At 45.7% G+C, this 27,614-nt stretch overlaps 1 protein-coding gene across 4 annotated transcripts in view; it reads left to right on the top strand.

Moving 5' to 3' along the window:
• Positions 1-23,728, top strand: part of CTNND2 (catenin delta 2) — a 408,918-nt gene extending 385,190 nt beyond the window's left edge. For all 4 annotated transcript variants that reach the window (XM_040494066.1, XM_040494055.1, XM_040494045.1 and 1 more), the window contains 4 exons: positions 4,125-4,251; positions 8,663-8,794; positions 14,633-14,706; positions 22,556-23,728. In XM_040494066.1, coding sequence (XP_040350000.1) covers positions 4,125-4,251; positions 8,663-8,794; positions 14,633-14,706; positions 22,556-22,816 — 594 coding nt within the window. In that variant the 3' untranslated portion in view covers positions 22,817-23,728. The remainder of the gene's footprint in view (positions 1-4,124; positions 4,252-8,662; positions 8,795-14,632; positions 14,707-22,555) is intronic.
• Positions 23,729-27,614: the final 3,886 nt, after the last annotated feature.

The following is a 27,614-nucleotide window of genomic DNA, read 5'->3' as shown; positions in this document are numbered from 1 at the left end:
TCTAGCGCCTCCTTTGGTCTTAAAACATACAAAATGTTAGCTGATAGACTTATTGGGAAATATTTTATTTACCTTAAATGACATGTGGAGCATCGTGACTTCTTCATGACCGAAGAAGGCAAGGTTTTGATTAAAGCTATTTCCTGCACCACTATGTGGAACCCCAAAGTATATCTTCTAAATTGTGAAACAAACATAACATGATCTGCCTCTGTTGATCATATTCAATCATATTCAAGGATCATATTCAAGGATTAAAGCTCTGTGGTCAACAGAGCTTTACCTTCAAAAGAAAGGAATATATTTTTTAAACAATTTTTCAAATTGTTCCCATACATGAATACACTTTCTCGGATGCATTCGCTTTTGAAATAGCTCCCATCCTGCACGTGCTCTTGTAAGACTGCCCCTTCCCTATCCTTGCCACCACTTGACAGAGGATTTAAGGGAAATGCACAAATTCCCATGGAGACATTTTCTCCTTCTACCCTGACACCTGCCCCTTACCTACCATGCCACACTCCCACCTTATTCTGAGGAGGATTTATGCCTTCCACCCCTCATCACCTCAGTCACCACAACTGCATCGCTCAAGACTCTTGGGCCATCTGTTGTTACTGGACCATTAGCATTTAAAGATTCAGGATAGCCAGTAATCTGCCCCAGTAACCCACCTTCCTTTCACCTGCTTCCCATCACTTTGCCCCTTTAGCCCATGGTCTGCTATCAGCAAAATCCCCTGTATGTTTTGCCCACCCCTTCTTCTTGCTCTGACACTGGGATATCCCTGAACACACGCTCCCCACACCCGCCACCCTGCTGCCCTCTCAAGCGGTGGCTGTTTCATTTGCCACACCCCTCCCCAAGGAAAAAACCAGCATCTGTGAAGTACCCTCACCCCAGCAGCCTGTGACCCTTTTAGGATCTGCAGCCACCAGCTAGTTTTCATTCTCCATCTCCTCAACATTTACACTTTCCTTTGTCCCAGGCATAGATTCCATGGGCTTCCATGACATTCTGTTTGCACTCCCTGTCTCCTTCCAGGTTGCCTTCCTCACCACTCCCATCCAATTCAATCAACTCCACACCTGCCACAGGGCAGCTGAATTTGGCTGGAGAAAAATAAGGAACGATGCGAACCTGTGGTCTCCTTGTAAATTCATTGCCACGTGCCTTAAGTCGCCTCTCAGCATTCTGGCCTCCAGACCGCCTGGCCATGGTCATCTTGCCCCCCACTTACCTTAAGAACCATTTCACACACCTTCCCTCCTTCCTCTCTTTTGTCCCCCTCCTCCCTTTTGTTCTCTAAGCTCCAGCTCTTCCTCACACTCCGCTGATGACCTCACTTCTCACCCCACCCAGAGAACATGCAAGAAAACATGAGAGAATGTCCTTAGCCTCCCGCCACCAAATCTACAGCCTCCTTGCTGCATCTGTGACCACACAACCTGGCTGTCCTCCTCCTATTCCATGGCGCACGAGCCCATTGTTCCCAAATCCTCTCCACGCTCCTCCCTGAAATTCCCTGCAACTTCTCGCTTCCTCTGTGGTATCAGGCTCTTTCCTCCTCTCTGTTGAGTCACTCCCAAGGAAAGAATGAAATGCTCAGTATCTCCCAGGTGATCTATGAAAATACCTCTTTGTCACTCAAGTCTCTCCAAGCCCCATTTCTCCACTCCCCTTAATAATAAAACTTTGTCAAAAGTGGTCTGGGCTCACCCTTCTCCTTCATCAATTCTCATTATCTGTGGAGCCCACTCCAGTTAGATGTTTGCCAACCTGACCAAAGAAAGTACTTTTGCCCCAGTCATAATGGCTTCCATGTTCCCCAGGCCAGTGGCCAGTTGCTTGTCCTGCCTCTCATCTGGTTGGTCTTCTCCTTTACCCATGAGCTTTCCTAATCTTGCCTGATCTCATACCTTCTTGGTCCTCCTCCCAGCTCTCTCTGTCCCTTCTCAGGCTCCTCACACTCTCTAAATACTAGAGTATCCCAGAACTCATTCCTGTGTCCCCTGTTTTCTTCCTTTATCTGCATTCACATTTCTATCCATTCTCCTTGTTTCAAATAACATCTCTATGCTCAACTCCAAAATTTTATCTCCAGCCCTAAAATCACTCTTGAAACCCTGATTTGCAGATTCTGCTTTATTCTGTATCTTCTCCTTCATGTCCAACAGGCCTCTCTACCCAACTTGTCCCAAATGGCAGTTGGTTTCAACACCTAAAGCTACTTCTCTCCCAGTATTCCTTGTCTCAGTAAATAGCACTTCCAGTACCCTGTTGTTCATACCAGAAACACTGGGGTAAAGCTTGACTCCTCTCGCCTACACCCAATAGCCAGGCCATCAGCAAACCCTCCAACATAGATGCCATATCTGCCCATTGCCCATCATCTGCTGGTATCCAAGCCAGGGTTGTGTCTCCCTCGTCCAATGGATAGTTTCTTCCTTGGTCTCCCTGCTTCTGTTCTACTCTCCCCAAACTGTTCTAGTCACTCCAAAGGCTTCTTATCTTTCTGGAGCCTCTTGATCGCTCCTCAGCCACAGGGACTTCTGGTGGCTCTCACATGCGCTTAGCCCACATCCACCCGCGTTCCCATCTATTCTTCCCGTGGCTTGGCAGGCCCAGCCTGCGTCTTCGGTACCTGGCACCTTATCATCCTCCAGGTCCCTGCTGCAATGCTAAGTGGTCCCAGAGCAACACACATTCCATAACCATATCCCATAAACTAGCCACACCAGCATCTCCACACTCCACACTCCTTGATCCCCTAACCTTGCTTTATGTCTCCCTTCAAATACTTACAAGTGTGCCACATTTCAGTGTTAGTATTTCTTGACTTGCTTCGTGTTTGACTTAGGTGTCCCATTAACTGTCTAAGGCTGACTAAAATGGGATAATAGTATCCAGCCTATGAGATTGTTGAGAAAGTTTTGCCTCGTGGCAAAGGTAGTGCTAGGTAAGCGCTAGATAATAGCTTTTAAAATAGCATACTTCTCACCTTGGCTTTTTCCTACCAGCCAAACAGAATAGGAACAAGAATTAGATAAACAAAGACAGAAATACTGAAATGAGTATGAATTTTATTCTTCATTAACTTCCGTCTATTTACGCTTGCAACGATTCTTTATAGAACATTGAGTCCCTTAAAAATCTAAATATAATCAGAAACAGAAAAAGCCAAAAGAGTTGAAGTGGTTGCCTCTATGAAGCAGGAGTGGGGGTGAGGCAGGTGTCTGCTTTTCTTTGTTGTAGTTTTAGGTCCCTTTGACATATGACTTCGATGCAAATGAAGTTGAATTACAAAAGAGAAAACACTGGGAGGATATACATGAACATGAGTTCTTGCCGGGGTGAAGGGAGGGTGGAACTCCTGGCAATTTTTTTTCTTCTTTATGCTTTCTAAATTCACAAAATATGATGTACAATGTGTTTATTTGGCTTTTATAATGAAAAATGGTACATGTGCATTTTTGTATATTAACTGAAGGCTTAATGGAAGACTTAATTGGTAGGACACATTTCGAATATGCTCTAAAGTGAACAATATAGTTCCTGGGTTAAGCCAGAGAACATACCCATCTGGCGTGAAGACACAGTGACGGTCACGCTAAAGGCCTTGAGCAGGTGGGGCCGGGGCATTGGCGGCCAAGGAGGTTGGAAGCAAAAATGGGGGATCGCCTGGCAGGGAAGATGCTGCTTGGCATTGTGATTGCAAACTGATTGGTCCTTGGGGATAAAAAGCGTAAATACTTTTGGAAGACTTCAAGGCAGTTGAAAAGAGGGCCAGACAGAGCTGGAAGCAGGTAGGTAAAGATGAGACAGTTTCAGGGTCATCTAACATTTTTAGCATCGTGTTTTCGTTCAAATCTTCTGGCCATTTATTCAACGTTTGGGAAGGAAAGCAGGCCCGCCCCGTGTCAGGCTGTCTGGAGGGAGCAAGTTGGGTCTCTGTTCACACTTGTCTCTGTGAACCTTGATGATCGATTGAGCAGGGCTCAGTGATCTCTTTTGACAGACTGCAGAAATGCTTTGCCAAATCTAGCGTTTGGAACGTCGCAATGTCAGGTGATGAAGAATCACTCCACCTTCCCCACTTAATGGGAGCATGCTGTCTGTTGCAGGACGGATGGTCACAGTATCACTTTGTAGCCTCATCCTCAACCATCGAGAGGGATCGGCAAAGGCCCTACTCTTCCTCCCGCACGCCTTCCATCTCCCCTGTGCGTGTGTCTCCCAACAACCGCTCAGGTAAGCGACGCCTGTAGCCAGCCAGGCCTGCTGTCCCTTGGCCCCAGAGCCCTCCTTCCCATCCCTTAGGTGACTCCCACAGGAGGAGAGCTGTCCGACTTGGACATTTGCTAGAAGTCTCAAATGAGTCTGTTTTCTTTCATAGCAGTGGTGACTTTGTGTTGTGTTTACACAGACTCAGAGCAAATCTCTCAAACAGATTTCACAATATCTCAAATAGGTGTTAGACCTGCATTTAGTCAGCAGCAAGAATGAAGACAGCTGTCAGATGTTTGCAAATCAGGGTTTTCTAGGCACCTTTTTCCAACGTGGAATAGTTTGAGTAACATTGTCTTGATTATCACTGGAATAACAGAGTAGTGGAGAAAGGGCATGCTCTTTCTTGCTCTAGAATGACATACATTTGAATATCCCATTGAGGGTCTCATTACCTCCCCATATGTGATTAGCCTGTTGTTATTACCTTTAAACCAGCTGATAAATGATAAAGTCTTGTTACGAAGTGAAACCGTAACTTTTAAGTCTCTCAGTTTAATTTTCTTTCTGGTTTTGTCACATTTCTATTGCTTACATTTTGAACTAACTGTTCTTATTTACTTATAAAGACACTTTATACCCTTTTACAATCGCATTATATACTGCCCAAGATTAAGGAAAAAATTAAAGGCAAAATATGAGCACATCATTTACTACATAAGAGACATAGTCTTTGTTGTTTTTATTCACAGTGTAAGTTTGAATTTTTTATTTCTGCGTTTTGGGTTTTGTTGTAAGAAGGAAGCATGGATAAATAATCCTATCTATATGTGTGCACGCACGCGCGCACGCACACACACACACACACACACACACACACACACACACAGCTATATAGGCTTTTATTTAAGAGTGTCTCCTTGCTCTTTGCTGCCCTGGCCCTGGTGAGGAGCTACGAGACCTGCATCTCGGAGGGCATGGTAGAAGGGCACTCCCCTGCCCTTGAGATCACTTGCCATAAAACTTTATACCGCACTTTACTGTCAAAATGACGAGGAAAATCAGACATGAATAGGGAATATTTGACTGAAATAAATCACTCTCTCCCAGCCCCATGAAAGCTTCTATTTTTAGTGTGATGTTACTGCTGCTAACGTTTAGTCCCCCACTAGATGAGAATCAGAAACCTCCGTGTAACTGGAGAAACTTCCACCTGCCTCAGAAGCACAGGGGTGGCCTTTTACATGTCCTACCTCCATACGTCCTTGTTTTTATGTTTTGTTTATTTTTTGAGAGGGGGGGGACGGGTAGAAAGAGAGGGGGACAGAGGATCCAAAGTGGGCTCTGTGCTGACAGCAGAAAGCCCGACACGGAGCTCGAACCCATGAGCCCTGAGATCATGACCTGAGCCTAAGTCAGATGCTCAACCGACTGAGCCACCCAGGCACTCCTTACCTCCATATGTCTTAGAAAGATAAAGACCAGTGAGTCTGAGAAGCACGAGGATGGGTTCTTTCTAAAGCCCTAACTGTGAAGAGCCCCTCATTGTTAGGGAGATGCGAAATGGCGTAATGGATTGGAAGATGCCTGGGAGGAGAAGCAGTGGCTTATCAAGACGCTATCCCAGCCATTCAGCTAGGCCGCCACCCGGTATTTCCTCGTGAGGCACATTGAAGACATCTAGCAAACACTTGTTGGCGTGATTGGATTTTTCCAGGAGTACGATCTTAGTTTCCTAGCGACTCAGACTAGTGTGTGAGGTCTTGAGATAATTACACACTTGATGTAGCTTAATAAACCCACCATCTGCACACTATTAGGTGCTAATATTGAGAACTTTGGTCAAGAGGCTCCAAAATATTGTCCCTTCGTGGTTTCCTGGCAGTGACTCATAAAAGGCCAGCCTTTATGCAGGAAGACCTAGAAACGAAGGAGCAAGGGCAGGGAAAGGACTTTCCCGGGAGAGGACAACAGAGAACTGAAGATAAGAGAGGGGCAGAGGTGGAGGAGGTGAGGGAGACACAGTGGCCGATGTTCTGAGAACACCCAGGAACTGGATACACACAGCCCAGCCACGTTATGTAGAGCAAACACCATTTTCTTCCCTGTCTCCCCAATAGACTTAACACCCAGAGATCCAGAGATTCCGATCCAACAGGTTCTGGGTGGGGTTCAAGTATCACTATATTTTTATAGTTTATTTATTTTGAGAGAGAGAGAGAGAGAATGAGAACATGAGCGGGGAAGAGGCAGAGCCAGAGGGAGAGAGAGAATCCCAAGCAGGCTCCACACCATCAGCACAGAGCCCAGTGTAGGGCTCGGTCTCACGAACCCTGAGATCATGACCTGAGCTGAAATCAAGAGTCAAAGGGGCACCTGGGTGGCGCAGTCAGTTAAGCGTCTGACTTCAGCCAGGTCACGATCTCGCGGTCCGTGAGTTTGAGCCCCGCATCAGGCTCTGGGCTGATGGCTCGGAGCCTGGAGCCTGTTTCCGATTCTGTGTCTCCCTCTCTCTCTGCTCCTCCCCCGTTCATGCTCTGTCTCTCTCTGTCCCAAAAATAAATAAACGTTGAAAAAAAAATTAAAAAAAATAAAATAATTAAAAAAATTAAAAAAAAAAAAAAAAAAGAGTCAGATGTGTAACCAACCGAGCCAGCCACCCAGGCGCCCCTCAAGTACCAGTATTTTTGAAAGTATTCCAAGGATTTAGTTCTAATGGGAAGCCAGGATTAAGAACCTCTCGGGGTTTTGAGAGCTGAACAGGGAGCCTCCATTTTGTTTGGATAGGTTTGAGAAGCAGGCAGGGCGCCTCTCGGGAAAGGATGGGGGCAAAGGCCCCGTCTGTTTCTCTCCTCAGCCTTTGGCTGTGATGTCTGCTAAGCACTCTGCCTCTGATACCAGTTTATTTGCATGTCTGTTTCCTGACCTCCTCGAGTTCAGAAAGTGACATGATTCATGTTTCTGTTCCCAGTGTCTAGCGTAGGGATTTGCCCATAGGAGATACTAAGCTTGATGAAATGCACCAAGAGGCTCAGACACGGAAAAGAAAAGGACATTGAGGGAACAGGCAGGCCCGGTGGGCTGGAGCTGAGGGATCCTGCAGAGGGTGTGAATGATAAGCTGAAAGATATACTGAGGATTGACTGGAAGGGCTTGGATACTACTGGCAAAGAGGGCTTTATCCAAAAAAAAATCAAGAGTTCCCCAGAGTTCCCCTAGCCTTAATAATTACCAGGTATGCTTGTTAAGTATGGACTCCTAGACCCACCCCCTGAAAATTCATATTCAGAAGGTCTGGGGTGAGGTCCTGGAATCCCTGGATTCTAGATGAGTCTTAAGGTGAAACAAGTTTAAGAAGCACTGTCCTCGGGCACGGAGGCTGGGGACAGATCTGGGACAGAAGAGTACCACACCCGAGCTCTACTGAGATAGGGGCAATTGTCTAAGCTCTAGAGGCCAAGTGGTGTCACTGAGGAGTACAGACAGCGGCTGCCTCACTGCCACCCACACACTCAGACCTGCACTCCTTCCGACCCATCTCGGCACCCGTAGGGCTGTTCACCTGCTGCCAACCGATCCATTCTATCTTCTAAGAAATCTAGACCTCTTTCTCTTTGCTTCCCTACCTCCAAGGTTAGTCTCTCCTCTATTCTGAGGGCACTTTAAAAACTCGAGGACTTCCCAGAGGGATCCTTTAATTACAACCCATTGTTTTAGATATGGAGACCCAAAGAGATGACAGGGCTCACTCCCTGGGTCTGGGGTGCAAGGTGTAGGTAAGAGATTGCTCGGGGCATTCATCAAGGATGTCTTTGCGCACCCCTGCCCCAGCCCCCTCCACAGGCTGATCTGTGCAAGTTGGGTCACGCCAGCCCCACAGAACATCCTAGTTGCTTCCTCTGGCTTCCTTTAGGGCAGTCTCTGAGTCACGTGGCGTTTAAGTAAAACCGCATTTATTTTAATCAGAGATTCTTCAGCATCAGTACCAGCGCCTCTGAAACACCTGATTTTTAAAAAGGAAGAAAGGAAGAAAAGAAGGAAGAGGGGAAGGGAAGGAGAGAGGGAGGGAGGGGTAGGGAAGGAAAAGAGAAGAGAGGAGACAGAGAAAACAAGCCTGATCTCATCTGAAAACTGTCCTGTGCACCTTAGGTGGGTCATGTCCCCATCAGGATGTCTTTTAAGAAAGATGGCCTCAGGAGATCGCCTTTAATTTCCTGCCCCCAAGCTGCATGCTCCCATAACTATAAAGCACCGAATGACAAGGACAAGGGGAAGGGGTAAGACAAGAGCCAAAAGAACACAAATCAGCAGGTCCACGCACACATATTGCTTCAGGTTGAGTCACATGTCTTCAGGACCTTAGCTGTTGGTGTGAAAAGCTATCCGTGCTGCAGAATGAGACACACAAAGTCTTCCTTTTGATTTCTTTATGTAGCAAGTGCCCCAGCTTCACCTCGGGAAATGATCAGCCTCAAGGAAAGGAAAACAGACTATGAATCCACTGGGAGCAATGCCACTTACCACGGGACTAAAGGAGAACACACTTCCAGGAAAGACACCATGACAGGTGAGCTCAGCTTCTTGCGTATTCTCCTCAGAGCCGGTGGCTTGATCCGGGACAGGGCCAGGCCGGGAGACTTCAAACCATGCTTGACAGCTCAGCAGGACTTAGCAGCTAGAGGGTCACTTGAGAGCTTGACAGCAAGGATTCTCAGGAAGTGGGGACGAGATTAAGCCAGAGGAATATAACTGAGCCTCTTATACCTGAAAATGACTTATACCTGAAAATAACTAAGAGAAAATGTTCTCTATGCACATTGTATTGTCATTCTTTACCTACCCCTTTCCTTCTCATCTGCTCATCTCGTAACATTCCCTCAAATGAGAGAGAGGAGTCACCATAGATTTTCTTCTTGACTGACATAATCCAGAGTGGAGAGGACCCAAGATGGTGGGTGCACTATGCTTTGCTATTCTCAACAGAAGGAAGGGAAAGTGGATAAGAAAAGAGGGGGAAGGGAGGGGGGGCGGTAAAGAAAGAGATTTCTATGAAACCCTCAGAACTCCTGTGGAGACATTTTCTCTTCTTGACATGAAACCAATCTCTTATCGTGACAAACTCCTAAGAAGATTCATTAAAACCAGTGATCACACTTTCTATACGGAGGCATTGATCTTTTCTGCTCTTTATCCCTCACTACCCCAATCATACCCATTGCCTTTCCTTTCTCATCAGCCGGGACCCCATCAAGGCAAAAATTGGTGCCCAGCACCACCCATCCAGCATGTGCTGCTTGGCCTTTCTCATGACCAGCCTTGACCTTAACTCCCCTTCTGCTCTGAACAACTCTCCTTGGGGCAGTGTCACTGTTCCCATTCCTCATCCCCTCCAGGCTCTCCACACACTCCTCCCTGTGCTGGTTTTCCCCTCCTCCAAGAGACAGGACTTGGAGGTTCTGCCGTAGAGGAGGTTGTGCCTGGAAAGCAGAGCTTCCAGAGCCATCAGGATCTCTAACAGGGATTCCACACCCTTTTTTTGCCACGTGGACATAGAGACGAATCCCTCTTGAAAATAGGCTGTGAGGAACATGGCCGGATGAGGCCATTCACAAAACTGGGGTATAAAGGGAAGAATCCTAAACAGACATTGAGAACTTCTTATCAAGAGGATCTCCAAAGTGTGAGTTTCTCAGATATTATTTAGGTGTAGACCTGCAGGGAAGCAGAAGAGACAAATTGGATGATTTATTAAGGTGTCTTCCAGACCCAGGCCATCTAAGATAAATCTTTCTAATGGTAAGTGCACTTACCCCAGAGGCAGTGTTTTCCATGGTAACCGTGCATGACTGCAAAAAAGAAAAGCACAGTAAACAGATGCTCCCGATGCAAACTCGCAGGTCAGCACTCTGCCTCCACGTACAGTCCCTACCAGGGAACGTCTCAGCCTAATGCCTGAACTCGTTATGCAGGATATACCTTCTTATTCTTACTACGTGCTGCTTTCCCCCCTTAAATGTTGTCCCAGTTGTAGACGAGCATGAACAAAGAAAGCTGTGAATCTGAATGCCGAGTCCCTGGAGCCAACGCATTCAGCAGAGAGTCTTATTTGTACCAATTACTCCAGAGTAGTGACACCAAATCCACCTGCCCCATTCGTTTTGTGGTTCTTATTGCCCTGGGTGGCCACATCACTGGCTGTCTGAGATGACCCATTGAGATTATAATTACAAGAATAATTGTGAAACTGTATTGTTATTTAATTTTTCTTTCTTGCCCAGTAGAATTATTCAAAAGGCTTTTTTTTTAATGTTCATTTATTTATTTTGAGAGAGAAAGAGAGAGCTTACGAGCAGGGAAAGAGCAGAGGGAGAGGGAGAGAGCAAGAATCCCAAGCAGACTCCGTGCTGTCAGTTCAGAGCCCGATGTAGGGCTCCACCTCACGACCTGTGAGATCATGACCTGAGCCGAAATCAAGAGTCAGACACTCAACCAACTGAGCCACTCAGGCACCCCTCACAAGGCTTTTAAATGTGGGTGTTTTTATGTTGAAATAGTTCCAATGGTACATAATCATGCCCTGCACACATAGTAAAATAAACAATAAAATCTAACATGTTTCCAGATGTTTAATCTTCCTAGAAAATGGCAGGGAGCTTGGTAATTCCAGTATTGAGGTATATGTAATTTTTCAAACCTGTTTAAGAGGCTTAACCATCTTTGCTCTAATGTACTTTAAACAATTCAAAAATATGCTATCGGTCATTTAGCACACCTAGAAGAGCAGAGGTCTTTATTGAACACTACGTTTATACAGGATGTTGCCTTTAAGCCGAGTTCTATGTAAAAGTTAGTTGCTGTTATCTACAGTGATGGTAGTGGTGGTGGAGTTGCTAGTGGAGGTGATGATGGGGGTGGAGGTGATGACGGTAGTAGAGGAGGTAGAGGTGAAGTTGATGGTAGTGGAAATACGGTAGTGATGGTGGAGGCGGTGATGGTGATGGTGGAGGTGGTGATGGAAGAGGTGGTGATGGAGGAGGCAATGATGGTCGTGATGGTGGTGATGGTGGGATGCAGGTGTTGATGATAGAGGCGGTGATGGTGGTAACACAGGAGATGGTAATCAGTAGGTGGAGGTGGAGGAGGTGATGGTGGAGGTGATAATGGTGGAGGTGGAGGAGGTGGTGATGGAGGAGGTGATGATGGAAGGATGGGTGCAATGATGGTGATGGTGGAGGGGTGATGATAGAGGCAGTGACGGTGACGACACAGGAGATGGCGATGGCAGAGATGGTGATGGTGATGGAGGAGGTGGAAGAGGTGATGGTGAAGGTGGTGATGGAGGAGGTGGTGGAAGGAGGAGGCATTTACTTAACCACCTTCCACAGTGGCATGAGTGAGTCCCCAGCCAAGCCAGGTGGGAGCCAAGGTTTCATATAAGAATGGAGAGGACGAATGGCCAGCCCCTGTTCTACAGCACTTTGCTTGTGCCCATCATTTCAATGTTCACCTGCAGGTCACATCTCTTGTGACCGCCACATCAAGGGCAATACCTTTTCTCATTCACAAATATCCAGGGGACACTTACAGTATAGTACCTTGAAAAATATCTGAAGAACTGCCATCTCCCTTGTTTCTAAGACATCAGAGCATGTCCTACCATTTCCCCCAAAGAGAACACTCCCTCCACCTTGGGAAAACCATGGGAAGTTTCACGCTCAAAATGCAGCATGGGACAGCTTAAAGTGAAGCAGGCCCTTGCCTGGGCTCAAAATCTCCTCTGCTGAGCCCTTAGAAATGAAGATCCTTCGAGGTTTTTGTGCCAGCCTCCCCCCACCCACCTCTTCTGGATTCATTATCGAGCTGAGATGGAGTCTTTTGAAATGTCTCCTCCCTTAGTGTTCTTTTGCCACCGAGGAGCCTGCAGAAAGCCAATGTCAGCTCTTCATTCAGGCATGCAGAACGGTTATAGCTATTTCTTGAGGTCATGATTCCCTAGGAACGTTACGTGTTCAGAAGCATGCATTAGAGGAGGGCTGTGTGATCCCAGCAGCTGCATGGCCTGACTTTAAAATTCACCCAGGGGATTTTGCCCTCCCATCTGAGCTTCCCAAATGCCTTTACATCAAACGGTCCAGCCTGTTTTTGTCAGTGTCTCTCTTACGCCCTTTTAAAGCCATTCTAATCTTCAATATGTTGATTCAGTTGCAAATCGGGGCCCATACAGAAGAAGAAAGGCATTTCTTCATGAGTGTGCTCTTGGGTCAGACATACAAGGGCAGAGCATCCATGAAGACATCTGCTTCATGTGTCTGCAGAAGCTACAAGTTCAATCTCAGCTACACAGCCTCCTATAAACAGGTGAAGTGGACCAAAGAGCAGGAGGAAAGAACTTCCAGTAGGAACATCTTTAGCCCAGAAGCCACAACCATGACAGGAAGGGGGAGCAAGTCAAGTACGAGTACATGATCCCCCCCAATTAAAAAATGCATTTTGTTCTGAGTCCCAGAAAAACAAAATTTCACCTTGATGTGACATTTTCCATCAGCAAACCATAGCTCTGAGGGCCTCTTTTCTCAGGGTTACTCATTCATTCATTCACTCCGCAAATAATGCTCCCTCCAGGAGCATCCACTGAGTTCAAGCACTGTCCCAGACATGGGGATACGGATTCCTGGCCTCATGGAGCAGTGAAGGGAGGTGATACACAAGGAAGACACCAGAGCAAGCTCACCCACAAGCTAGGACCACATGGTGTTGAGTGTGATGGAGAAAATTAACAGGTTCAGAAGCCACAGGGTGCCGGGGGAGGGGGGGGCAGAGTTGTTTCACAGGGTTGAGACGGGAGACTAAACTAAACTCCCCACCACCACCACCGCCAAGAGGAGGCAGTCCAGAGGGCGGGGTGGGAGGGAATGGGGCGGGAGTGAGTTCCAGGGAGAGGGATCAGCCAGCACAACATCCCGGAACATCCCTGAACAAACAAACTCTGCGCGCTCGACCAAGGAAAGAGGGCCAGCATAGCTTGGGCTTCCTTGACGAGAGAAGAATGGAGGGAGACACTGTGGAAAATCAGACAGGGCCCCGATCGTGCAGCTTTTGCCACAATCACCTTGGCAAAGCCTTGCAGTGACATGATCCAGTGTGCCAAGCAAGGTGGCACTGCTTTGGGGAACAGGAAGGATGGAGGAGCAGCGTTGGGGAGGGCGGAAGCTGGTTGTCAAGGAAGATTCGACAGCAAGGGTCTAGGCAACAGTACAGAGAGAGGAGCGTCATACACCCAGCCAGAGAATATGCCAGGGTGGTCTTCAAAATTTAGAACGGGCTCTCAGCTCTCACTTCCTAAGCTGAATTTCCTGAGAGGACTTTTACTGCACAGCTATTTTGTGCTTTTAGTAAGAGTCATGGGTGGGGTGATAGGTATGACTGGCCTTGTGTCTCGAGTTAACTGTGCCTGTGAGAGAACAGCTATGGTGTGTCATATCCTATTTTATTATTCCACGGACACAGGAAACTAAAGAAACGCTTTTCTTTATTTCTAGAGTATTTTAGTATAGGTGCTGCCGAAGCGAACACATCTTTATTTCTAGAGTATTTTATACCCCAGTGACGCTTGATAATTTTTTCCAGAGCTCTCTTAAATCATGACCTTTTAAGGGCTATGAGGGGAGTGGTGCCCTGGGGCCTTCCTCTGGGCCTGAGGCATGAGCCCCGAGGGTTCTAGGAAGGTTCTAAGTGAGCAGGTGGGCAAACCCTGCCCGTGTCTTTGGAAGCTGCTGGCCACCAGAGGAGACCTTCCTTCCTTTCGGCTACACCACAGGCCGCTCACAAGACAGGGGAGGGGCTCCTGGCCCTGTGTCTATTGGGTCCCAAAGCTGCAGCCTTCCAGAAGCACAGGGCAGAGGCAGATGATGCTTCCTGCCCATCCTTGGGGCCTTTGAGAAATGAACTGTCTACATGATGATGAAGCACTCTGTGAGCCCAAATTAGAAACTGCATTCCTGTCGTTCTCCAGCTCAAACCTAAGCTGCTCATGCAGATTCCTGCATGCTTCGATGTGGGAGACAAACCTTTATTACCCGCCAGTTCTCACCAGAGAAGAAGGCAGTCACCCTGGCAAGATAGCCGTTGTTTGTTGCCCCTGCCCTGACCCTGTGGACAGTCTGAATGTTATTGCAAGAAACCCACCTGCTGTGGGATTGTATAGAATCGCTGTTCATCTTTCTTAATATCTGCATGTAAAATGAAGTGTCCAGGGCCGATGAATTCTTCCCCTTGGCAATGGACCTTGGGATGGTCCCAGAGAAACCAAGCTTTGTCAGGGCAAGAACTCACCTTGATAACCATCATTCCTCACCTGAAATCTTGCTCTCTTTGCTAATACTTTTTGTTTCCTTCTCACTTTCAGCTCAAAACACTGGAATTTCAACTTTGTATAGGAATTCATATGGTGCGCCCACCGAAGACATCAAACATAACCAGGTAAAGGAGATGCCCGCATTTGTGTTCATTTTCCCCTTCGACTTACGTGAAAGAGCCTGGAATTGTAAAATAATAAATTAGCTTCTGCGTAACATACGTAAAGGACCGAAAAACGAAAATCGCCTTTCCTCCACTCACGTTTCACATACCATACGTGGGGTGACCACGGTCACCAGAACAGCCTCAAATTTGAAAACAAACTTTGATTTCACTACAGCCACCTGCTCGGGGTAGAAAGCAAGTTCTCGGCTGTGACCCACAACCAAAAGGCTCAAATACGCAAGTGGACACAGTGTGTAATTACTAGACAGGGATTAGGTGGCTCCTGTAACCCAGCCAGTTCTCACCTACAGCTCGTTATACATGATGGTTTCCAATAAAATAAAGACAACAAGTGCAATAATGGACAATGAAATAACCTGCATCGAGGAATGCCTCGCTATTCAGTCTATTTGGGGAACCAGCAGCCTCAGCACGGCCCGGGAGCTTGTCAGAAAGGCAGAAGAGATTCTTGTCTGACCCCTGCCCCTAATCCATCCAGTGCAACAAATGCATCAGAGCTGCCTTTTTTCGAGGCGTTTAGGTGATGCGTGTGCGTGTCCAAGTTTGAGGAATGCTAGCCGTAGCTCCGTCCAGAAGTGCTCTTAAGTTTGTGAGTGTTTGTCTTATTTGGCAAATATTCACTGAAGGCTCGTGTTCCCTGTGCTTCTGTGGGAGCTATCAAAGCAAAAGGCACAGCCTTTGCTCCTCCATTGACTGACAGCTTCATACATTTGGCCCCTGGAGTGGTCATGACAGAAAGACGGCTGTTCCTCATCACCGTTGGCCACTGATAACCACTGCTAGAGCTGGCTTCTGCTGACGCTCAGGATTCCTGCCACAGGTCAGGGAAGTTGGGCTGAAAGATAAATCTGAAAGCTGTTTGTTTGATCGCAATAACCAGATGACATGGAAGTTAGATGTGCTGTGTTTAAGCATGTCTCAACACCCTGTGGGGCAGCATCTTTGAAAAGGAAAGGGACTCCCTTCTAGCAGATAGAATATCTTGTGCAGGGCCGTTTCCAAAAGAAGGAGGAGGACACGAAAAGTATCTCCTCGACCTTAAATTACCTTTTCCTCTAATCACCCATCAGCAGGAGAAATGGTGGTGGGTAGAGGAGTTATCCCTTTGCCCTCAATGTTCCAGTCCATGCGGAGCCATTCTGGAAGACAGCTGGTGTGGTTCACAAACCCCCGGTGAATGCCCAGGCCCCACGGCCCGCCTGACACGTTGGTAACATCTACTTGGCCTCCCTCAGCTCCGGTCTTTGCTAAAAGCAAAGAGGTCAATGAATAAATAAATAGGTGCATGAGCACTAGACAAGAGAGCACCGGGGGCGGCCACCAGCCGTCCGCGTGTCAACGTGCCTGCGGGAACACAAAGGAAAATGGAAGCAAAATGTATTGGAAATGCCAACTTCAGTCACGGAAAACAACTTTTATATTTTCGCAAATATCAGGTACAGTGAGAGAATTGGCTGTAGCTCTTAATGATACTTGTCAGGATGTGATAGGACCCTGACTTTGCATCCAAGAGTATAGGAATTGTCTTTAGTTTCCTCAAGTTAGGAGAAGCTCATCACAAGAATGGAACATATTCTACACCAGTATTTCTTTCCATGGGATTCCACTAGCGCTGGCAGCGAAGAAATGTCCTGGTGTGGCCCAGAGGTCCTTGGCATCTTACAATGCGGCTGCAGTAGTTTCCTAGCACTGCTTGCAACCTAGATATACAGGAAAGTCCACAGTGGCTCTATGGGCAATTCTTTTCTCCAGAGCCTATTCTGAACAATGAAGCCAATTGGAATTAATGTGCTAGGATGGCATCACTGCCTGGAGGGAGGGCGTGACATAATGTAACCTTTTTCCCAGCATGCCCCAGAACATACTCAGCCTCAGCGCGAATTGTCAAGGCCATGGTGCCCCCGGCGAATGCTGGGAAACCCAGCTGGAATGGAGTGCGAGCTCTGCAGCATTTGACAACACAGGGGAGATGCTGTAGACAGGCCACTGGTTGAGCTGAGTCCCACAGTAGCACCTGGTGTCATCAGCTCAGTGCCATCATTAGTCCCTGAGAAGGTCCAGCAAAGGGAAGTAGATGATGAGACTCTTAACCCCATTCTTTTTTTTTTTTTCAACGTTTATTTATTTTTGGGACAGAGAAAGACAGAGCATGAACAGGGAAGGGGCAGAGAGAGAGGGAGACACAGAATCGGAAACAGGCTCCAGGCTCCGAGCCATCAGCCCAGAGCCCGACGCGGGGCTCAAACTCACGGACCGCGAGATCGTGACCTGGCTGAAGTCGGACGCTTAACCGACTGCGCCACCCAGGCGCCCCCTCTTAACCCCATTCTAAGATCAAGCAGCAATTAAAAATGTCCACCAAAAAGAATTGTTTTTCCCCCCAAAATTTCCAAGGTAAATCATTATGACACTCCAGGAAACTCCAGTGTTACTGGAATAAACTTGGGCTCTGTTTTGAGGTATGACCATCCTACCCATTCAAAAGAAGAGGGGACTTGGTTCTCTTCCAGTTGGGTAGTTCTAGAGACAACCTTGTACCGAGCCTCCATAATTTGGATTTTCTGGCCACGTGGACATGGCTAGTCATTCCAGATGGATGGAATGCTTTCATTTTTGGAATTTTCCTGAGTTGAGAGTGACCTCACAACCTCACAGCTAATAAAAGACCAGCTTGAACAATTTAACCAGGAGGAATATGCCAGAGTCCGTTCCATTTCAGTGCTGACGCTTGTCCTCTGCTGAGCATTCTAGTCTCCTAGGTGTCTCAGTCATCCGCCAGGCCTCATGAACTTCACAGAGGCTGGACAGTGACTCATCTCCAAGAAGAAGCAATTCACTGAGGGAAACTGGTTTGAGGTAGGTCTCCAAGAGGAGTCAATGACAATAAGAGCTGGGAATGTGGCCCCAGCTCCAAATGCATGGGCAGGCGAGTCAGGGTCCAGGGCAATGGCCATAAGCCAGGCTTTCCATGACTCAGTGGAAAGGGAGCCAAGCAGCTGCTCAGCTGTGGCTCTCCCATGAGACCACCTGGAATTCCAGTATCATTTTCACTGAGTTCCAAGCCTTACGACTCCTAGAAGAAATAGCCATTAGTCTGAAATAACATCTGTGGTCCTTGGTTTTTATATCTCCAATCAACTGGTTGCAGACATCATTTTAAGAATTAACTATTTAGGGGCGCCTGGGTGGCACAGTCGGTTGAGCGTCTGACTTCAGCCAGGTCGCGATCTCGCGGTCCGTAAGTTCGAGCCCTGCGTCGGGCTCTGGGCTGATGGCTCAGAGCCTGGAGCCTGTTTCTGATTCTGTGTCTCCCTCTCTCTCTGCCCCTCCCCCGTTCATGCTCTGTCTCTCTCTGTCCCAAAAATAAATAAACGTTGAAAAAAAAAATTTTTTTTTAAAGAATTAACTACTTAAACTCCCCCAAATTGTTATTGAGCTTCTACTAGTCTATCACATACTGATAAAGAAAAATATCACATTCAACTGCATATATCTAGCTAGCAACAGAATTTTTTGTTCCTAAACTAGAGACAAAGGGGTTTGGTGTTTTGATGACCACCATTAAAATGATTACCGTTGACCTCAAAACAGCATCTTGAGGTCCTGGTTGGTGTCCTCAGTTTCCCTGGCAGGTGGGAAGAGCAGGTGAAATTGTCCTCAGAGATTCAAGGAGAATAAGGGTTTGCTTTTGGTCACCCAGCTCAGAAAAGGAAAAGACTCCAACCTGGTTCATCTGCCTTCTTGTCCCATCTGGTCTCCTCTCTACCAGTGGTTCTCAAATTTGAGCATGAGCCAGAATCCCTTGAACAACTTACTAAATACACATCAGTGGCCCCCCACAACCCCAGAGTTTATGACTTGGTGGGTAATCTGCATCTCTAACAAGCTTCCAAGTGATGTTGATGCAGTTGAACCAGACTTTGAGAACCGTGAATCCTTATCACATGACCTCTTTCACTGTATATTATCACCCTGAGTCTTCAGCTTTCGCCGTGTGGTCAAGTTTGAAGATCTGTAATGGGCAGCTATTTCCCTTGTGTTAGAAAGAAATACAGGTTGTAGGCAAACTCGGTGAGGAATCAACCACGTTTTCCTCACTATGCTAACAGAACTGGGGGGTAGAGAACTGGCACTATCCTTCATAATTTCAACTCAGCATTCTCCTATTGAGGAAAAGGTTCAACAAAGGTGTCTTTATGGGAGCAGGAGCCACAGGACAGAGCCCAGTCTCCCCACGTGAGCCAGCTGGTTGCACCTCCCCTTCCCAGAAAGGACGCTGCCTTAAGGCAAAAGCAGACAGCCTCAGGCTCCTTGGTTGTGCCACGGTCTCACTGAGCCGCAACAGACACTCAAGTTCAGAATATGCCACTATTGTATATGAACATCATTCTACTTCCTTCATAGAAGTCTGCTTTATGCAAACAGTACAATGTAAAAAAAAATGCATTTATCTTTAGTTCCTCTATGGGGAAGGCTTATATTCGGGAGCTCAAAATACGTCCAGTTTTGAGCTCTGTCAGATTATCCCTTAGAGTAAGTTATAAAATAGAGCCAACATTCCTCCACTGTGAATGTGCATCCACAGTCAACATCTGCACGACCAGGCCAATGAGCAAATTTAATCCCTCCAAACACAGCAGTGCCACCTGTCACCCATCCTGGATAGTTCATTTACACACACTCTCAGCACCACAGAACTAACTCTTAAAAGGGGTTGACAAGAGACTTTATGACCAATACAGATGAATTAAAGAGGGCAAGTCCTCAAGGTAAGAGACTAAGATAAACGTGCCCGACCTAAAAACGTCCACCAACCAGAGAGAACATGGCAACAGTAAGAAGTTTGAAACAGGTTGTGCAAAAGCCTGAAAGAAGCAGCCACTGTGGAGAGCCATAAGCCTGTGAGTGATTTCCCCTGCAGATCTCCCCATCTCTGGCCAGTAAGACTGACACAAAGAAGTGAGACCTTTTCCAAGGTTACTTTTGTCCACTAGCCTCCCTTCTTATTATAGAGCCTTGGGTCAACACAGTGAGGCTGGCCCTCAAGCGTGACCGGTTTGGCTCAACCGAAACTGTGTTTGTGTGGTGGAGAGAATGTGGACTTGTGACTCAGCCAGACATGGATTCACAGTCCAACCTCACACCACCACTAGCCATGACATCTTGGAGGAGTTTCTTAATTTCTCTGAGCTTCAGTATCTTCATCTATAAAGTGGGAATTGGATGGAGGGAGGGAGGGATTGATCCCCATAGGGAAGGAGAGATACACGATGAGATGGATAGAGACATATGCATACATATATATACACGTTTCTGTTATTAAAGGTTAAACAAAGAGGAATTTGTTAAATGTTGGGTATAGCGCCCACTGACATAAAAGCACAGTAAACTCTAGCCCCCTCCCCGTGTGATTTTTCTAGATCTTCCAGCTCCTACCCTTCGTATGCTCGATGCTTAGTAGCAGCACAGTGCTAGAGCACAGAAGTTCAGCATAGCACACAGCCCTTCAAAGGATAGCAAAGAGTGCCTCAGCCTAGCCACGTAATTTGGTAGACCTGGCCTTGTTTAATTACAGATGATTAATTCCAAACATCCCTCTCATGGCCAGGCTCTTAGGCTAACATGTTTCACAGGTAGCCCAAAACCTCACTCATCAGCACCACTAACGAGAAGTGTGGGACATAGTGGCTGGCAGCTATGATGAAGAACAGGTCAATTACTAGTGTAAATCAATTACATGTAAAAGAGGGAGGTTCACTTACTTGAGAGAAGAATTATGTGCAGGTCATTAGAAGCATTCATTTACACACAACGTGCTAATTACAAGTCATTATTAACTAGGACCAATTTCTATAGGATGTTTCCATGCTGAGCTTGGAGCTTCCATGCTTGAGTTAAATTAATAGGGAATTACTGAATCTGCTTGGAGGTGATCATACTGTGTTTCTTTAGAAGTGTTCTATCATTCACACCAGACCTTCTTCCCAGTGACTGCACATGAGCAGAGCTTCACAAGTGACTGTGTGCCCTAGCTGCGGGGAGGTTCCGCTCATTTCGGGTGCATAGGGCTAGAAAAGGGATCCCAGAGGCAGTCAGACGGGAAGAGGAGAGCCAGACCTCCACATACAGGTGTTAATTACCAGCCCATGAACAGTCTTGGTCTTACTGTCCTTAAAACTAAACAGGTGGAACTAGTTCTTGACTTTACATATCTCAGAGGCTCATGTGACCCCTCTAAATTTTCAAAGCCTCCTACATCAGACAGTAACTTGCAAAGGACAAGAGGGCAAAGAGCACGGAGGTGGGCTGAATACGAGACAGTACTGAAACCTCTCCTCCTCAACTAAAAGCTTCATAACCCCACATCATTCTCAAGTTCAATAAATTCTTACGGAAACCAAGTTGGGGAATATTTTCATCCTCCTGAATATGTTATATTTGGAGTGGATTTCCTGTTTTCAGTACATGCTTGTCTGTGCAACCTTCTGATCACTTAGGCAGGTGTGATGGAATGACCCTACCAGTGGGAAGCCTCCGTCCTCCAGAGAGGTATTGATCACCGCCCACTGCGCGGGTGGAAAGATACCCAAGTGACCATTAGACCTCATACATCTTCACCGTCTCTTTCTCTGGGATTGCAACAACCTAGGTGTAATGGGAAAAAAATGCAGAAGAGAGGAAAATCAACTAGTTGTGTTCTATAGCGTCTAGTCTATGCGTCTTTAATTTAAAAGGTTATCTACTAAAATGTTCAGCTGTTGTGGCAGTTTGGCAATTCCTTGAAGAGTTACACCTCAAATTATCAAAAGATCCAGCAATGCCACTTCTAGGTCCATACCCTGAAAATTGAAAGCAGAGACTCAAACAGGTACTGGTGTGCCCACATTCATTATAGCATTATTCACAATAGCCAAAAGGAGCAAACAACCCAAGTGGCCATCAACAGATGAATGGATAAACAAAAAAAATACGCATACAATAGCATATTGTTCAGCCTTAAAAAGGAAATCCTGTCCCATGCTACAATACGGATGGCCTTTGAGGACATTACGCTAGATGAGAGAAGCCAGACAGAAAAGGACAAATGTAATATGATTAGACTTACATGAGGTGTCTAGAAGAGTGAAATTCAGAGAGACAGAAAGTAGAATGGGCTGCCGTGGGCTGGGGCAAGGAGGAAAATGGTGAGTTATGCTCAACGGGTCCAGAATTTCTGTTTGAGGTGATGAAAAAGTTCCGGAAATGGGGTACCTGGTTAGCTCAGTCGGTTACGTGTCCGACTCTTGATTTTGGCTCAAGTTGTGATCTCACAGTTCGTGAGTTCAAGCCCTGATGACAGTGTGGTGCCTGCTTAGGATCCTGTCTCTCCCCCTCTCTCTGCCCCCCTCCATTCTTTCTCTTTCTGGAAATAAATAAATAAACTTTTAAAAAACGCTCTGGAAATGGATAGTGGTGATGGCCGCACAATGCCATGAGTATACTTAATGCCACTGAAGTATACATTTACAAGTGGTTAAGATGGCAAATTATATGTTAACGTATGTTTTACTACAATCATAATCTTTTAAAAAGATTATGTAGAATGCTAGTGCATGGACCCAGGCACCAGCTTATAAAAGGAAGGGCGATCGGAAGTTGGCAGTGTCTGGAGAAGAGTCATGGTGGTCGATCGGGAGGGTGGGGGGCACGGCCCAGCCCTTAACATGGAAGGCTCGAGTGCCTGGCCGTGGGGGGGTTGCATCAAGGGAAAGCGAACCAGCCCAGGTGGATCTTCTTTTCTGTGCAGGTTCCAGCACAGCCAGTCCCACAGGAGCCCAGCAGGAAAGACTACGAGACCTACCAGCCGTTTCAGAATTCCACGAGAAACTACGACGAGTCCTTCTTCGAGGACCAGGTCCACCATCGCCCTCCCGCCAGTGAGTACACCATGCACCTGGGACTCAAGTCCACCGGCAACTATGTCGACTTCTACTCAGCTGCCCGTCCCTACAGTGAACTGAACTATGAAACTAGCCACTACCCGGCCTCCCCCGACTCCTGGGTGTGAGGAGCGGGCGGCACGAGGCGCTCCGGGAACAGTGCATGTGCATGCATACCACAAGACATTGCTTTTTTTTCCCCCTGCAAATTTAGTTTGTTCAAGCCTGTTCCGTAGGAAGGCTGTGATAACCAGTAAGGAAATATTAAGAGCTATTTTAGAAAGCTAAATGAATCGAAAGTTAACTTGGAAGTCAATAGGAAGCTAAAACGATCCTAAATATGACATCGTGCAACACCTTTCTAGTTTGAGCTGTAGAGTATAAAAAGTGCTTTATATTGAACGTGGCTGAAGGCAGCAGAGGAGACGGTCGGGGTGGTGGGGCGTGAAGGTTGCAGTTAAGCACAAGGGACAGTGTAGTTCACACACTTTAGAGGGACGGCTTCTCACGCTTTGTTTACTCTCTTCATCCGTTGTGATTCTAGGCTTCAAGTTGCATTGGGGTTCCTCTGTACAGCAAGATGTTTCTTGCCTTTTGTTAATGCATTGTTGTAAAGTATTTGATGTACATTACAGATTAAAGAAGAGAAGCGCATTGTGTATATTACACCATGCCGTGTTTCCTCATCTATGGTTCTAAATATTGCTTCAATTTCAAACTTTTGAAAGATGTATGGATTTCCAGTTTTTCTTTTCTTTTCTTTCTCCCAGTATGTTTTAACAAAAAAAAATGGGAAAAAAAGGAATATTTAGCAGTATTGTTCGTTCTGATATGTGAATTTGTTTGTGGCAAGTAAGCAAGGCATTCAGCAGTTTCTGACAATTAACATACATCATTCCACACTCCTTGTCAACAAAGTGCTTTTTCACTGCCTAAAATTTTAGATGTAGATATTTGAAATAGATTTTTTCATTTATACCAGTTTTCTTTATGATGATACAGTGTTAAAAGAAAATAAATTACAATTGATCTGTCATCCATATTTGCTAAGAATGTCTATTTCCAAGGACCCTATCTTACAAAATACACATTCTTGCCTGTGTGTCTGTGCGTGCGTGGGTGTGTGTATGTCCACGTATGTATAAAAATGACCTGTGTGAGATTTTATTTTGATAGAAGCTACTTCATTCACTGTTCATCTTGTACAAGCTTTGTTTCTGGTTTTCGGTATAAATGTACATCACTTTGTTCTTCTCGTACTCCATCTATTCTTCTGACCATCTAGTGACTCAGGATATTAGGCCAGTTGAAGTGAAGTTATAGGATTTTCACACATTCACACACTCTTGGACACCACCTCTTTCTACAGGTCCATTTCCTTCCACGTTTCATGCCCTGGGAACACAATAAACCATGGCCAACTCAATAATTTCACTTTGGGGCCAATTACTTGAAGTATCAAGAAATGTAAACTGCTCGCCTTATTACCCCCAAACTTTCTGTTCATGTGGCAGGGAGCAGTGGACCATTATGGATTAGATTATTAAAATTGAACTTGAAGCCAATGTTAGAATAGTGGTTAACAGAGCTAAGAAATAAGGCTAACCATTTACAAGAACACGGGCTGTGGGTAAATCAGCTTTGCTCTTAGATGCAAGTGACTGAGGCCAGTAGGTGCCTAGTAAATGTTAACTGTTCTTGGAAAAAATAAAATTAAATAACAAAAGAAATTGGCTGACCATCTTCCTTTAAAACTTGCTCCCCTTCACTCTACATAGTTGAATTCAGCGCAAAGTCCAAGATCAGTGGTTCCTTCTCCAAATTTAGCAACAATCCAAAAACTTTTTTTGTTCAGGTGTATTTTTGCAAATGAAAAGCTGATTTCCAAAATAGAGCAGGAGACACAAATTTGCTTTTGAACTGTCCTGTAAATTACCTGCAAGTTGGACCCTGTTGCACTGTTTATTCTAGGACTGGATTCGACATTGGTGGGTTCCCTCACAGGAATGCTCCAGCCCCCGTGGAGAGACAGAAAATTAGCACTGAGTACAACGTGTCCTCCTCATCCGTGAACTAGTGAAGTTCATCGAGGCAGAGGTTATGGCATAGACATGACTTATCCATAACCTAGTAGCTGGTTTAACTTTTCCAAAAGTGAATGATAGGACTCATTCCTGGCTTGAGTTGTGCATGGAGAAATGACTGCATGTGCTGAAAAGCCCTCCTAGTGGGAACTGTATATTTTCCTTTATACTCTTTGAGTCTGAGAATTCCCTGCATTTGCGACCTGGGAAGACTAAAGATGCCTCTGCTGCCCGTGATTCTTTGACAGCACATGGTGCCAGGCTGAAATGAACCAATTCAGAGGTAGAGGTAGGAAAAAGAAAATTAGAAGTGTTGTAGTTACTCAAACCAATCGTGTTCTCCTTTTCATACACACACACACACACACACACACACACACAGAAGTAAATAAGGAGACAGTAAGAAATGATTGATAGATAAATAGAAGATGATGTAGATAGGTGGTGATGATTGATAGATAATAGATAGATGATAGATAGATAGATAGATAGATAGACGATGGATACTAGATAGATAGGTAGATGAGTAGGTAGATAATAGATAGGTGAGATTTTACATAAACTGAAATAACCTAAAGTCCCCACAGGCTCCCTTGGCAACAAACATTGATCAGCTGGTAATTTATTATTAAATTGGATAATATTGGATAAAAGCCCCAAATGGCAAGAAACTTTAGTTTGTTTTTGCTTTCATTGTACTGAAGTGATCAAGTGTGATACTAACCCCCACCCAAGTCCCCGCAGATAGTTGCCTCTTGGGTCTATAAGAACCTCCAGATGTCAGATTATTTACTGAGATGGGAATGGTGTTTTTCAGAGCAAAGGAGGGAGGAAAGGAAACTAGAATTTTTTTTCCTCTCAGTCCTTGTAGTGGACCATACATACGCCCAGTACATTTAACAGTTTGTAAAATCTGGACATTATGTATGAGAAAGAGACTTAGTTTTTCTTCACCTGAGAGTTTTGATCACCAAGGACTGATTAAAGGGACACTTAAAACTATACCCCCTTCAATGAAATTAATATTTTAAAATAAGATCTTTCATATTGACTCAGGTTTAATAGCACACATTTACGTTTTAATCCAAATGATCAGTTGTGAGTTAGATGAGAAAATACCTAAGAGGTTCATAAGAATTAGGGTGACACAGATATCACATCACACTTGGTGCAGACTAGGTGAAGGTTAACCACTGATGACCCATTTCATATAAGCAAGACACACATTATGAAAACCTTCTATTAAAAAAAATAAGCAGTGTTTAAATTCAGTAGCAAAATCAATCTCAATTTATTTGCTTTGCTCATTTCTCTGACTTCAGCTCTGCTGTAGGCTTGACACTGTCCCCCCATCCTTGAGAACTGTGCCCTTGGAAAGTGAGGTTTGGCTGTCTGAAGACACTATTTTGTCCGCCTTCGAGAACCAATTTCCTTCTTGCCTGGTGATTCTGTCCCTCCAGAGAGAAAGTGGCACCTCTCAGGTCAGGATCTTCATGAAAGTGCACTGGCCTCCATTCCTTGGAGAGAGCTTGTTGGAAGAACTTAAACACATCACCTCCTCTCTGGGCGAAATGTTGTTTTGTAACCCACAGAGTTAAATAAAAAGAAGGATCTGGGAGTGGGGGGACAATCCTTGGCCATACAAAGTTGAGAGACAAAGACCTCCAGTTCCTTACAAATGACAACACTCCCAAGCCATGAGCCTGTGTTCTTCAAACCAGAGAACTGGTACGAGTACCCAGTTCAGGACTGGCAAGGCAGGCACGTGACCTCCGTGTCTTCACCAGTTCAATAGTAAACAACCGGGCTGCACCTATGGTCTCCTCAAACACAAAGAATGAAGTAGTTAAAAAAAAAAAAAAAAAAGCAAGCAAGCAAGCCAACCAACCAACATTTCTGAGCGCACCAGATAATGGTGAAACTGGGGTTTTGAGTCAAGGGTTTGATCCTCAGTTAAGACAATGGAATTCTTGGCATGAACTTCAACAGTGGCTACACTAGCATCACACATTTAAAATTTTTCACAATATTTCATTGCTTGGTTCCTCAATAAAATGAAGACAAAAGCTTTGATGAATCAGCACCTGGTACTCTGTACTACAATGTGCATGCAAAACTGAGACATCATCTCAGGTGGTGCTGACACCCATCATGAGAGATGACAGAACATACACATAATACTCTAGAGTGTCTTCACTAATGCACCATTGATGTTTGGTGCTGAATAATTCTTTGGATAAATAGGGGAGATGCAGCATAGGATACTTAACAGTGTCTCTGGCCTTTACCCACTGGATACTCACTGGATGCACCACCACCTGCAGTTGTGACCATCATAACAGCCTCCAGATATTTCCAAATCTCCCCTGGGGGGGGCTACATCAGCCCCAGTCAGAACCACTGCTCTGGTGCAATGCACAACGTCCTAACTACAACTGAGCATAAGGAAGGAAAAAGATGCACTCCCAGGTGGGCGATCTGAGAACACAATGCAGAGGAGATGGTATTGGGCTGGAACTTAAAGGACGGATAGGCTTCTGATGAGCAATATTGGAGATGTTTCTGGAAAAAATGCGAGTGAAGATGTGGAAAGTATGGGGAATGGACAGGGAACAGAATGCAACAAAATTAATTCTAAAATGAGGAACGGGAAGAGCAGGGAGAGAGAGACAAGGCAGGCTGTGAACAAACTTGAGACTCCTGAAAGCCATTTTATAGAACACTAAAGATTTTTCATAGCATTTTACAAAAATTCGGCGGGGGGAGGTGTGGTGGTTGTACAGGTAAGGTATAGATTAGTGGTTCTCCAACCATGCATCAGAATCACCTGGAGCACATCACC

This window comes from Herpailurus yagouaroundi, unplaced genomic scaffold (genome assembly GCF_014898765.1).
Source record: "Herpailurus yagouaroundi ecotype Mexico unplaced genomic scaffold, PumYag 29, whole genome shotgun sequence".
NCBI lineage: Eukaryota > Metazoa > Chordata > Mammalia > Carnivora > Felidae > Herpailurus > Herpailurus yagouaroundi.
The sequence above is the reverse complement of the archived record's forward strand: the minus strand, read 5'-3'. Positions and strand labels throughout refer to the sequence as shown.